Genomic DNA, 13,492 nt, shown 5'->3' with positions numbered 1-13,492 from the left:
GTGGGTTTGAAGTCCTGGGTTCAAGTACTGTGATACTAGGCATCTGCTTTTTCCCTTCTGTTTTCTCATCTCTATAATGGGGAGAATAATAACCTGCTCACCTACTGATATCCCAGCATCCCAGTGGAGTGGAACCATTCTGAACCCACAGCCCACTGGCCTTCCCCACAGGACACCCCACCTGCACATTGTGGCTCACCTCGCTCTCCTCCTGGCCATTCTGGCTGGGTTCCCCCTTCAGCTTCTCCCGCAGCTTCCCGACCTCGGCCCGCAGGCTGCCCATCTCCTGCTCCTTGGTCTGCAGGTAGGCTTCCAGTTCTACCTTCTGCTCGATCAGGGCCTTGCCCTGAGCCTCCACTACTGTGATGCGGTGCCGCAGATCATGGTTGATCTTCATCAGCCGGCTCTGCTGCTGCTGCAGCTGTTGGGGGAAGGGAAAGGGGATGGTGGCCCTGGATCAGCTCTATACCCCTTGAGCCTGGGCAACCCAGACCCCATTCTTCTGTGCTTTCCTCTTCAGAAAAAAATGAATCATCAGGTATTTATTGAGTGCCTGCTGTGGTGCTTAGGTGGCACAGTGGGTAAGAGCACTGACCACGGGGTCAGAGAGACCTGAGTTCAAATTTGACCTCAGATACTGACTAGTCATGCGACCCCCAACTGCTTCACATCGGGGCCATCTCCAGTCCTCTTGGTCCATATCTGGCCACTGGACCTAAAATGAGGCTGGTGACTTAGCACAGCTCCCCCCACCCCCACTCAAATCCAATTCATGCCATAGCATCACCTCCCTGACATCAGGGAGAACAAAGAACTAACAATGTGCAGCCAGGTGGCCCAGTGGATCAAGTGCCAGGCCTGGAGCCAGGCAGTTTGGTTGTTATTCAGTCATGGCCGATTCTTCGTGACTCCAATTCTGATTTTCTTGGCAGAGATACTGGAGTGGTTTGCCAGTTCCTTCTCCAGCTCATTTTACAGATGAGGAAACTGAGGTAGACAGGGTTAAGTGACTTGGCTAGCTAGGGTCACACAGGAGGAAATGTCTGAGGCTGGATTTGCACTCAGGTCCTCCTGACTTGAGGCCTGATACTCTATCCACTATGCTACCTAGATGAAGAAACCTTCTATAGAGTAGAACTGCTAGGCTCTAGGGATGCATAAACCGGGAAGTCAATCAGCATGCATTTATTATTGTATGCCAAACAGAAGGGATAGATATTGAGTAAGCATTTAGTAAAGGCCCACTATGCGTTAGACAGCTAGGCTCTAAGAATATAGAAATTAGGCAGCTTAGCAGCAAGCATTTATTAAACACCTACTGTATGCCAGGGAATGGGGCTACCACTACTGAGTAAAAATTTATTAAACACCTAGGATATGTAAAATCTGCTAGGTTCTAAGGACAGCCAATCAGCAAATATTTATAAAGTACCCCCTCTATGGCAGGCACCAGAAATTCAAAGACAAAAAATCAGTCAGCTCCTCAGCAAGCATTTATTATACACCCACTATGTGCCAGACCCTGACTTAGAAATTGGTGGTACAAAAAACAAAACAACAGAATTCCTGCCCTTGAGGGACTTCTCTTCTACCTGGGTATACAACATGCACCCATCTAAGTATAAAGAAAACATGTCATGGGTGGGGGAGTTCTCATTCTGCCTTGGGTACAGTGGAGTCTCTGCCCCTCAAGGAGCCGAGTAAGGGGTGTTGGGGTGGAAAGCCCCCAAGACACCTTCTCCCAATTCCATTTGCTCATCCTTCAGGACAGGGCACTCCCTCCTTACCGCTTCCACATCCTCATTCTTCAGACCCAGCTCCCGGTCCTTTGCCCGGATCTCATCCCGCTGCTTGTCCACCACCTCCTTCAGCTTCTTCATCACTTGCCTCTCCCGCTCAGACATACCTGGGCCAGGAAATATAAAACCAATGGCACAATCACTGATGGTGGCAGGGACAGTTTGAGTTGTCTTTTCTCTCTGGTAGCCTCTTCCTCTCCTCTGGCACTACCCCCACCCTGGGGCAGGCCCTCATCATCTCTGCTTAGACCATCACAATACTTGTGGATGGACTTGGCTGCCCATCCAACCTCTGTTCAACCACCAAAATGATTTAACTAAAGTGTGAATCTGTTCAATCAATTCCAGTGACTCCCCATTGCCTAATGAATCATGTAAAATCTTTCAGGTTATGGAGGACTTTAAAAATCTTCCATAATCTGCCTTTTCCTGCCTCATACCTCAAACCCCTTAGTCCACATACTCTAGGATCCAGTGATACTGGCCTCCCTGCTGTTCCCCATCTCCTGACTCCAAACATTTTCACTTCTTGGGGCTGTCTCCTGGATCTGTTCTCTTCACTTCCTTCAAATCCTACTTAACATCCATCTTCACAGAAAGCCTTTCCTGATGTCCTTTAATGCAAGTATCTTCCCTATGTTCACTATTTCCAATTTCCCCTAACTATTCTTTACTTAAATGTAATTGTTTGCATGAAGTCTAATGCATTAGACTGGGAGCTCTTTGAGGGCAGGGACTGTCTCCAACCTTTCATTGCAACCCTATCACATAGCACTGGATAAATGCTTATTTTTATCCTGCCAGATCCCATTTTTTCCCACCTCCATGTTTTTGCTTAGGGTAGAAGCTGCCTGGAATGGCTTCCTGTCTACAGTCACTTCCTGAAATCTCTCTTTTTTAAATTTCATTTTTCTTTGTTTACATACAAAAATACGCTCCAACATTCATTCTCCAAACCCCAAGTTCTGAATTCTCTCCCCTCCTCCCACCCCAATCACCTTCATTGAGAAAAAGTATGTTATTTGATACAGGCCAAAAATGTGCAATCATGAAAAATATCAGTGCACTAGTCTTGCTGTAAAAGCAAACTCTTGAAATCTTTTAAGGAATAATTTAGAGTCCTCCCACTGCCTTCATGAAGCCTTCTCCCAGATGATTGGGATTATTTTCTCCTCTAAGCTCTTGCAGAACGTTGGCTCTCTCTTCCAACACAAATTTCTTGACTTTGCTTACCCTGGTTTTGGCAGCTAGGTGATGACAGGAGTCAGGAAAACTCATCTTCATGAGTTCAAAACCAGCCTCAGACACTTACTATCTGTGTGACCCTAGACAAGTCACTTCACCCTCTTTGCCTCAGTTTCCTCATCTGTAAAATGAGCTGGAGAAGGAAACAGCAAACCACTCCAGTATCTTCGCCAAGAGAACCCCAAAATGGGACTATGGAGAATTGGGCATGACTGAATTGACCCCAAAACAGCAACCTCAATGAAAGAGGAATTCATACTGGGACTTTCTTTCGCTGATAAAAAAAGGATCAAAGGACCCCCCCCCCAAAAAAAAGTAACCACAGGTCACTTATTAAAGACCTTTGAACTGAACTGAGTTATAATCAGAAGTTCCAATAGAAAGCTAGCATGACTTGACTCAGAACTTCTTATCTTCCAATGGTAGATATAAAGAGGACTCAATCAGTCCAGAGCGGAAATTGGCCTTTATTTCTTCCTGTATCCCTGGGGATGTTTCTCTATAAGAATCCTCCTCTCTTAAAGAATTTAGAAATCTAGAGATCCTAAAACACAACCGATGTGAAAGAGAAAGTATATCTCTAATGAAAAGTCAGTCTATGGGGATACCTGAAAGTCATGATCAGGAAAAGAGCCTTGAACTCATTTTCAAAGAATTACTACAGGAAAATTGCCCAGATATTCTAGAAGCAGAGGGCAAAATAGAAATTGAGAGAATCCACCAATGTCCTCTGGAAAGAGATCCAAAAAAAAAAACCAAAACAACCCCCAGGAATATTATAGCCAAGTTCCAGAGCTCCCAAGTCAAGGAGAAAATATTACAAGCAGCCAGAAGGACACAACTCAAATATCATGGAGCTGCAGTCAGGATCACACAGGACTTAGCAGCAACTACATTAAAGGCTTGTAGGGCTTGCTCCGGAAGGCAAAAGAGCTCGGAATGCAACTGAGAATCAACTGCCCAGAAAAACTGAATGTACTCTTCCAGGGAAAACATGGACTTTCAGTGAACCAGGGGAATTTCAGATGTTCCTGTTGGAATGGCCAGAGCTGAACAGAAAGTTTGATCTTCAGGTACAGGACTCAGGTGAAGCATAGAGAGTGGAGGAGAAGGGTAAAATATGAGGGACTTAATGATGATGAATTGCATGTATTCCTGCATGGAAAGATGATACTGATAATGCTCATAAGAAACTTCTCATTTAATAGAGCAGGTAGAAGGAGCTTTTATAGATGAAGCACAGGAGAGAGCTGAATTTGAAGATATATTGCAAAAATGGAGTCAATGGCTAAAAGGGAAATATAATGGGAGTAAGAGAAAGGAGAGGTGGAATAGGCTAAGATATTTCAGATAATAAGATTTTCTTTTTATTGCAATGAGCTATTGTAATGATATGGAAGAGGGGAAGGCAAGGGGGAATGAGGGAACCTTCACTCTCATCATAGGTGGCTTGGAGAGGAAACAGCATGTATACTCAATGGGGTATAGACTTCCAGAGTAAAAAAGGAGAGAAGGGGGACAGGAGGAAGGGGGGTGATGTGAGTGATGGAGGAGAGGGTGGACTGTGGGGGAGAGTAGTCAGATATAACATATTTTCTTTTTTACTTCTTGCAAGGGGCTGGGATTGGATGGCCTGTCCGGGACCACAGGGTTGAGAAGTTGCTGGGCCTTAGGGGTTGTATGGAGGCTCTGGGCCTCTTGGCCCCAGGGTCAGTGATCAGTCTGCTGCGCCACTCAGCTACCTTACAGCACATTTTAGAAGAGGGGCAGAATGAAAGGAGAGAGAAAATATAGTATATGGTGGTGGGGAGGTATGAATGGAGGGAGTTGTGATTAGCAACAGCAACAGTGGAAAAATATGGAAGTAACTTTTGTGATGGACTTATCATAAAGAATGTGATCCACCTGTGACAGAGATGGTGGTGTTGGAACACAGACTGAAGCACATTTTTTCCCTCTTTCCTTTACTTTATTTCTCATGAGGGTCTATATTTTTTGGGGGAGGGGGTATTATGTTTACTCTTAAACAAAAAAGTTTTAGTAATATATAAACAACATAATTTGTACAAAAATAAAAAATAAAAATAAAGAAAAGTCAGTTCATGTCATTTCTTTGCTCAAGACATCTCAGTGACTCAGGTTCCTTTAAAATACAAATTTCTTTAGTGTTTATTGTTCGGTTGTTTCAGTTATGTCCTGGCTCTCTGTGACCCCATTTGGAATTTTCTTGCCAGAGACACTAGAGCGGTTTGTCAGCTCCTTCCCTAGCTCATTTTACAGATGAGGAAACTGAGGCAAATATGGTGAAGTGATTTGCCCACATTAAACAGTGAGTAAGGGCCTGAGACTGCATTTGAACTCAGGTCTTCCTGACTCCAGACTCAGCATTCTATTCCATGGCACCACCTAGCTGCCCTATATCTGGCATTTAAAGTCCTTCAGAATTTGGCCACTGACTATCTTTCCAGGAAAATTACAAGTAACTTCCTATCAGGAACTGGACTATTGGTGTTCCTTCTATATTCCTTTATAATGAGACCTGGAATTCTCTGCCTCCTCACCTCTGCCTCTAGGAACCAACTCCTAATTCCCTTCAAGTATCAACTTAAGCTTCACCCCCTTCTAGAAATCTTTTTTAGATTTCCCCTTTATTTGGGCCACCCCTAACCCCAATCACTATAAGATCCAAATATATCTTTATTGCCAAACTCTTATGCTACTATTCCAAATTTATCTATTCTATTAGAATGTAAGCTCTTTGGGGGGGGGGGGGATTGTTTGGTTTTTGTATTGATATCTTCCACACCTGGGAATATAATACTGGTCCTTAAGGCTTATTTATTGATTTAAAAAAAAGCAAGAGTGATGAGAGTTCAAGATTTCCAGGACTCTGGTTTTTCCTTCAACTGGAGATTTCTGGCCAATTCATCAAACCTTCATTAAGCACCTACTGTATACAAAGCATTATGCTCAGGATAAAGCTTAGCTTCAATATAGTCTCTGTTTTCATATCTTCATTGAAAGCCTAGTAGGAAGCTAGGACATCTATTTGGATAAACATATACAAAGCTGTTTGTTGCTAACCACATGCTACATTGCAAAGGCAGAAATATGACAAGGTGGGAGGAAGACAATGATCTTCCCTGATGAGCATAGCTTCTGTGCTCCATCTGATTTATTTGCAAAGCAGACTCAAAGGAATTTTCTTTTGGGGAGGAAATGTCCATTATTTTGAGGACAAACAGTCCTTCTGGGAGAAGTTAGTATGTCCCTTTTTCTTCAAATCTGACTAAAAGATAGTAATGAAAAGCCTCTGGGCTTAGAAATGATGGAAGAGTGGAGAATCCTTCAGTTGAAAACCCCAGCTTGAAAGCAAAAGTTGGGAGATGAGAGAAGGTCCCACTCAACAAAGCTGCACCTAATAATGACTAGCAGTGACCACTAGACCATTGTAGCACCATTAAACAGGAGCCACAGGATGCTCAAAAAGAGGAACATTAAGCAAAGATAAACCCACAATAGACTGTGGGTCACACAGGAGCAATGGGATATCAAGCCTAGAAGATAAGTCATGGCTGTAATATCAGAGGTATAAACTGTCCTAACAAACATGTATCTTGGTCACATGTCTTCCTTCCAGTTATGTTCTCTAATTCCCATTCCTCCCATGAAGACTGTGTCCTATTTTTATGGAGAAAAATGTTTTTATTGCTACTTCAATTACCATATTATTTCATTAAATTCCTTTTATTTTGAACTAATCGAATCCTTTGACTGACTAGCAAAAGAGTAAACACCTTGATGGGGGCTCCAGTTATAGGCAAATATGGCTTGAAGTCAGTTAGGGTGGTCTTTTTTATAAGGACTCACATTCAAGTTGAGAGATGCCCCCAGTTACCACATTTGAGAAAAGTAACACACAGAATGTACTTAAATAAGCCAAGTCCTAGATTCTTGGTACATAGTAGAAGCTTAATAAATATTTACTGATTGAATGATAATTATTGATTTGGAGGGGTGGCATATATGGAAAACAGCATGATACAGTGCAAAATGGAATGGACTGGGTATCAAGAGGGCTTGGATTCAAACCCTGGCTGTGTGATGTTGGGCAAGTCACTTAACGATTCTTGACCTCAGTTTCTTCATCTGTGAAATGATGCTCCTTCCACTTCTCATTCTATGAGCTTCAGGAAGATTTCCTGGAAGAGATGTCTGGCTGAGGCCCATCCACAGAAAGGGGATCCCGTCTCATCAGAAGCACTCGAAGGAGGCAAGCTGCTTCTTGTGTTCTAATGACTGAGAACAGGTGGTCTCACCTGCACACATGGATGAGGGGGCTGCTCCAGGGCCTCTAGTGTTCTTCAGAACTCAATAACAGTTTCTCCCTTTGCCATAGGGGAGCTGATTTTTGTTTCTTTTTCTTAAGTGCATGACAATAAGCTTATTAAATGGGAGAGTGCCACTTTCAGCTCATAGAGTGGGTAATTTCTCAAGAGATATGGGCTCTTCTCTCCTCTTTCCTGCCAAAGCAGTTTGAGTTTTGATGCCTTGCCTTCCTCAGAGAGACAATTCAGCCAGATAGCTTTTTTGGCAGTGAATGGAGAGGGCTTGCCCCCTTCTAGAGCCTGACTTTTTTGGGGTCCCTCCCTTGCTCAGAGGCAGAGCTCAGTTTCAAGCATGAAGGGCCAAAAACAATGAACAAGGAAGGATGCTGGGAATTGGAGACATGAGGCTCTTGGGCAAAGGCTCTTTCCTTCCTTTTCCAGTGGGTGTGACAAGAAGGAACAACCGACTATTGGAGGAACACTATAGCTGTCTATATGAGGTTGTATTTACAGAATTGGGGAGTGTGTGTGTGTGTGTGTGTGTGTGTGTGTATTTCGGAGGATGTGGTTAATTTTCTTTTTTTGACTCACTCCCTGGAACAATTTCTATCTACCTCAGCTTGTGAAGAAAATGACTGGTGGGGCAACTAAGTGGCGCAATGGATAGAGCACTGGCCCTGCAGCCCAGAGGCTTTTCATTACTATCTTTTAGTCAGATTTGCAGAAAAGGGGACATACTAACTTCTCCCAGAAAGACTGTTTGTCCTCAAAATAATGGACATTTCCTCCCCAAAAGGAAATTCCTTTGAGTCTGCTTTGCAAATAAATCAGATGGAGCACAGAAGCTATGCTTATCATTGTCTTCCTCCCACCTTGTCATATTTCTGCCTTTTCAATGTAGCATGTGGTTAACAACAAACAGCTTTGCATATGAAGTCAGAACCTGACTTCAAATAAAGCCTCAGATACTTAGTAATTACCTAGTTGTGTGACCTTGGGCAAGTCACTTAACCCTACTGCCTTGTAAAAACTAAAAAACAAAAGCAAAAAAAGTCTAGATCTCTGGTCTCTGGACTGACTATTTTTCCTATCCCAGTATCTCAGAGATGCTTTAATTTGCATTTCTCTAATCAGTAAAGATTTAGAGAAATATTTCATATGACTATGGATTGCTTTGATTTCCTTATCTATAAATTGCCCCTGCGTATCCTTTGACCATTTATTTGTCAATTGGGGAATGGCCTGGTTTTTTTTTAATTGATTTGACTCAGTTCTCTCTATATATATTTTAGAAATGAGTCATTTGTCAGAAATACTAGTTGTAAAAATTGTTTCCCAATTTACTACATTTCTTTTGATCTTGGTTACAGTGTGTTTTTTTTTGCAAAAGCTTTTTAATTTAATGTAATCAAAATTATCTAGTTTGTTTTCAATGATCTTTTCCATCTCTTCCTTGGTCATAAACTGCTTCCCTCTCCATAGATCTGACAGGTAAACTATTCCTTGATCTCTTGCTACCATTTTCCATTGCACATGGCTTTCTTTCTACTCTTAGAATTCCTTAATTCTTTCAAAGCTTGGCTAAATTACTGCTTTTTAAAAAAAAGTATATATATTTTTCTATCAGCAAGAATCTGCCTTCTCTCTCTCTCCTACCTTGTCTTCCCCTTCCAATTAATGATATGTGTACACACACACACACACACACACACACACACACACACAGTTAAACAAAACAAACTTCCACACTGGCCATGTCCAAAAAATATGTTTCATTCCAATCTCTCAATCCTCCCTCAGAAGGTGGAAGACATATTTCATTATTAATACTCTAGAATCTTGGTTGTTCATTACGATGATCAGAATTTCTAATTTTTTTCCATAGTTGTCTGTCTTTATAATGTTGCTATTATTGTATAAATTGTTTTTCTGGTTCTGCACAATTCACTTTGCATTAGTTCCTATCAGTCCTCATAGGTTTCTCTAAGACCGTTCCCTTCATCATTTCTTACAGAACAAGTGTTCCCTCAGAGTCATATTCCATGATCTATTCACCCAATTGAAGGGCACCCCTTCAGATTCTTATGTTTTGCATCTCAAAAGGAGCTATAAGATATTTTTGTACCACCTTGGTACAAAAGAGTTAGGACTTAAGACCAATCCCTACCTTAAGCTAGTTTCCTAGGAGATCCCTTCCCTTCTCTTTCCCTAGGAGTGAAATGTATTTTTGTTTTCAGTGGGATATTAACTTTCTACCTAAGGCCTCCCCAGCTGCTAGTATTCCTCCCAAAGTATTTTATATTGACTTCTTAAATATCTGGCATTGCTTACAGGCATAAATGGCCTCCTTCCCATCCAAAGATTTTCCATTTTGTCTGTATATCCCCAAGCTGGAGACAAAGCAGGTACTTAGGCCTTGGACCTCACTATTAATTCAAGCTTGGGCTGGGCAGGGCAGGGATTACTTTGTGTAAAATGGAAAGGAAAGTGCAGTGACTTGTTTGAGATCACATGGTATATCAGCCCTGGAGTCAGGAGGACCTAAGTTCAAATCTGCCCTCAGACATGTGATACTTACTAGCTGTATGATCTTGGGTAAGTCACTCAACCCCACTGTCTCACAAAAACAAAAAGAAAAAAAAAAGAAAGAAAAGAGAAAAAAAATCACATGGCTAGACTAGAAACTTGCCATGAGGGGTAAAGACCACAGCTGAAAGGAACTCTTCAAAACTGACATCTGTACTAGCACGGTCCTCTACATACAGTAGGTATTTAATAAATGTTTGTTGAATTGGAGAAAATAGGAATAGTAAGTGGTAGAAACAAGATCAGAATATATGTCTTGTGACTTGAGATCAGTCTTTTTCTCCATTATATGGCCTATTGATAAAAATAATGATTGTGATAATCATGGTTGATATTTATTTAGTGCTTTAAAGTTTGCAAGCTACTTTAAATATATTTTCTCATTTCATCCTCACAATAAGCCTGTGATATAAGTGCTGAAGATATTATTATTCCCATTTTACACATGAGGAAACAGACTTGGTGAAATTTACCCATGATCCCACGGAATAAATCCCATGTCAGTGGCAGTATTCCAAACCAGGTCTCTTCAGACTTCAGGTGCAATGTTCTTTTTCATCACCCCAGATTGTTTGTTAGGATACAATCATCTGTCCTGATGCTAATCCATCTCCACAACAATCCAAGAGTGCTGTGAATCCACCTGCCAACCCAAGGACCAGCTGAACTCTGGACCAGAACTTTGTGTTCATTTATTTAGTGTTATTATTAATATATTAATTATCTATTAATATTTATTATGTTCTGAAAAGTTTAGGAAGACAACTCCAAAGCCCCCATAATCAGGGCAACTCACAATATTCCCTCTGGAACCCTGCTCTGAGTCTCTGGCTCTTTGGCTCTCCCCCATCCCTAGCTAACCCCAAAGCTCCAAAGCATATTGGATTAACTGCTGCCAAACCTGAAGGCCTGGGAGCACATGATCAGTAGCTTCCAGGCCTGTGTCCAGAGCACAGCCCCTTGGGCCTGATCCAGCCACCTGCAGAGAAATGCCAGACATTTTCAGCCCCTGCTGTCTTTCACCATCTATCTATCCCTCAAGGCATCTGTCCAGAAACCACCCAAAACTGACACCGGACACTTTGTCATTCGCTCTCTGGTTCTGGTCTCTCCCAGGATATACCCATCTGCTAGCCTGTCTGTTCCTATGAACAGGGAGTGTGTGTGTGTGTGTGTGTGTGTGTGTGTGTGTGTGTGTATGTGTATGGGGGGGGTGTCTGAGGAGGAGGAGGTTGTTTTTGTCCTTGCTGTGCTCTCATACTCTGCCATGCAAAATAAAAATAACCTGCAAAGGCATGCATGGTATTTGCTCAGGCATCTCCACTTGACAGTGCCTGCTGCATGGGAAGCCAGAAGTAGCCAAGCCAGGCTGCTCCCTGTAGGAGCCAGGACAAAGAACACTGCACCCAATGACATTTCCCTCTATCTGTTTGCAAAGATAGCCTAGCATGATTCAGGAACCCTGGGGCAGAAGGCAAGGCCTCTCCCCCACAGGAAAGAAGCTGGTGGTGGCAGAACTCAGTATCTGAGAGGTCGCCACTGATATATCCAACCCCCTGGGGTCAGATGTTCTGAGGAGGACCTTGGGTCCCCTGTGGGGCTGGCAGATCAACTGAAGAAGTCAGCTGTCAGGGAGGGATGCAACTAGCTGAAAGATGACTTCAGAAGGCAATGAACTCCATAAAGTTCAAAGAGTCTGCAATGGTGATTTCCTTGGTCTCTGCAATGAGAATGTGCCCTCTACCAAAGCTGGTAGACACTTGAACTGCCTGGAGGCCCTCCAGGGTCAAAGGCAAAACCTAAACCCAAATCTTCCTGATTTTGAGGCTTTCTCTTTATCTACCATATCTTTATAGTAAGTGGGAAAATGCCCATGATGTCAGATCATTAGGCTTCCAAAGTCTTTGTGTATAACCATTTCTTCCTTCCCTGGAAAAGTTGGACTTTCCCATGAGATACTGGTCAAGTGTTTGTCTTCTGGGTAGAGATGTGATATCACCCCTTGGAGACCCAGAGACACTCATTCCTACTCAAGGTCATACATAGAGAACTGGAAGGAACTTGAAAACTCATCTTAGTCCAACCACCTCATTTTATAGAGAAGAAAACTCAGTCCCACAGATTGGGTGACTTGCCCAATCTTATACAAGTAGCAAATAGCTGAGGTGAAATTAGAACTCAGGTCCTCAAACATTAGATCTAGCCCTCTTTCTATTAAGGGATGCCACAGAGATCATCCTGGATTGGCAGTTAGGGGACCTGAGAGATCCTTCTGGCTCTGCCACTAATTGGCTATGTAATTTCCTCCCTTGGTACCTCAGTTTCCTCATCAGGAAAACAGAAGGCTGGATTAGATGGTCTCTAAGAAACTCCAGCTCTTTACTGGAGGAAACTGACTTTTGGGGATGGGCTAAAGAAGACATTCCCCTAATCCTAAAACTTAGTTTTTATAGCAGCTTTGTGACTTTAACTAAGTCATTTACCTCTCAGTGATCTTGCCTAGAGGGAGCAAATACTCAGACCACATTGAAGAATGCAGTCAAACCATATTAAAATGCAATAATAATAACTGTAATTAATAATGTAATAATGACAAAATATAAAACAAAATACACAACAGAACATAGGTAATGTTAATCTGTGGTTTTCTAAATCAGCATGCAGTTTCCATTTGAGTTTAATATCACTGATTTAAGTATCTCCCCAAGATTATAAATTGCAGAGAAAATGCAACTAGCTGAAAGGTCACCCTGTTAGTTTCTTTTACTAATGAAATCCAAAATCCTGACCCTATCCTAACAGTGTCTAACAGATAAACTGAGAACTTTTCAGCTCCTTTTTAGGTATTTTCTTGCCCCATTAGAAAATAAGCTCTTTGAGAGTTGGGACTGTCTTTCTGATTTGTTTCCCCAGAATTTAGTACAGTGTCTAGGACATTTGTTCTTCGGTTCTCCCATGTAGAGTATTCTTGGGAAATGTACTGGAGTGGTTCGCCATTTCCTCCTCCAGCTCATTTTATAGATGAGGAACAGAAACAGAGGTAAACAGGGTTAAGTGACTTGCCCAGGGTCACCTGACTGCTGTCTGGTTCATAATAGTGCTTAATAAATACTTCTACTGTTGATGTAGTTGTGAAATGATCCATCCAATATGGAGAGCAATTTGGATCTATGCCCAAAAGGTTATAAAACTGAGCATTTCCTTTCCAGCAATGCCACTATGAGATCTATATCCTAAAGAGATTTAAATAAAAAAAGGAAAAAAAGACCTATTTATACAAAAAATGTATATAAGCAGCTCTTCTGTGGTAGCAAAGAAGTATAAATTGAGAGGATGTCCAGCAATTGGGGAATGGCTGAACAAGTTGTGGTATATGATTGTAATGGAATATTATTGTGTATGATGAACAGAATGACTTCAGAAAAACTTGGAATGATTTACATGAACTGATGCAAAATGAAATGAGTAGAACCAGGAAACTAGTAAATCCCTAAGTAATTAGGTGATTGTTATCTTTTGTTCTCAGTGAAGAAC

At 42.0% G+C, this 13,492-nt stretch overlaps 1 protein-coding gene across 3 annotated transcripts in view; it reads right to left on the bottom strand.

Moving 5' to 3' along the window:
- The window catches only part of RILPL1 (Rab interacting lysosomal protein like 1), a 48,212-nt gene that overhangs the window by 23,275 nt on the left and 11,445 nt on the right, over positions 1-13,492 (bottom strand). For all 3 annotated transcript variants that reach the window (XM_074205433.1, XM_074205434.1, XM_074205435.1), the window contains exons 3-4: positions 1,788-1,906; positions 200-421 (exon numbers count right to left, since the gene is read on the bottom strand). In XM_074205433.1, coding sequence (XP_074061534.1) covers positions 200-421; positions 1,788-1,906 — 341 coding nt within the window. The remainder of the gene's footprint in view (positions 1-199; positions 422-1,787; positions 1,907-13,492) is intronic.

The sequence above is a fragment of the Macrotis lagotis genome, chromosome X, assembly GCF_037893015.1.
Source record: "Macrotis lagotis isolate mMagLag1 chromosome X, bilby.v1.9.chrom.fasta, whole genome shotgun sequence".
Lineage (NCBI taxonomy): Eukaryota > Metazoa > Chordata > Mammalia > Peramelemorphia > Peramelidae > Macrotis > Macrotis lagotis.
Note: the sequence above shows the minus strand (reverse complement) of the source record. Positions and strands in the feature narration are given on the sequence as shown.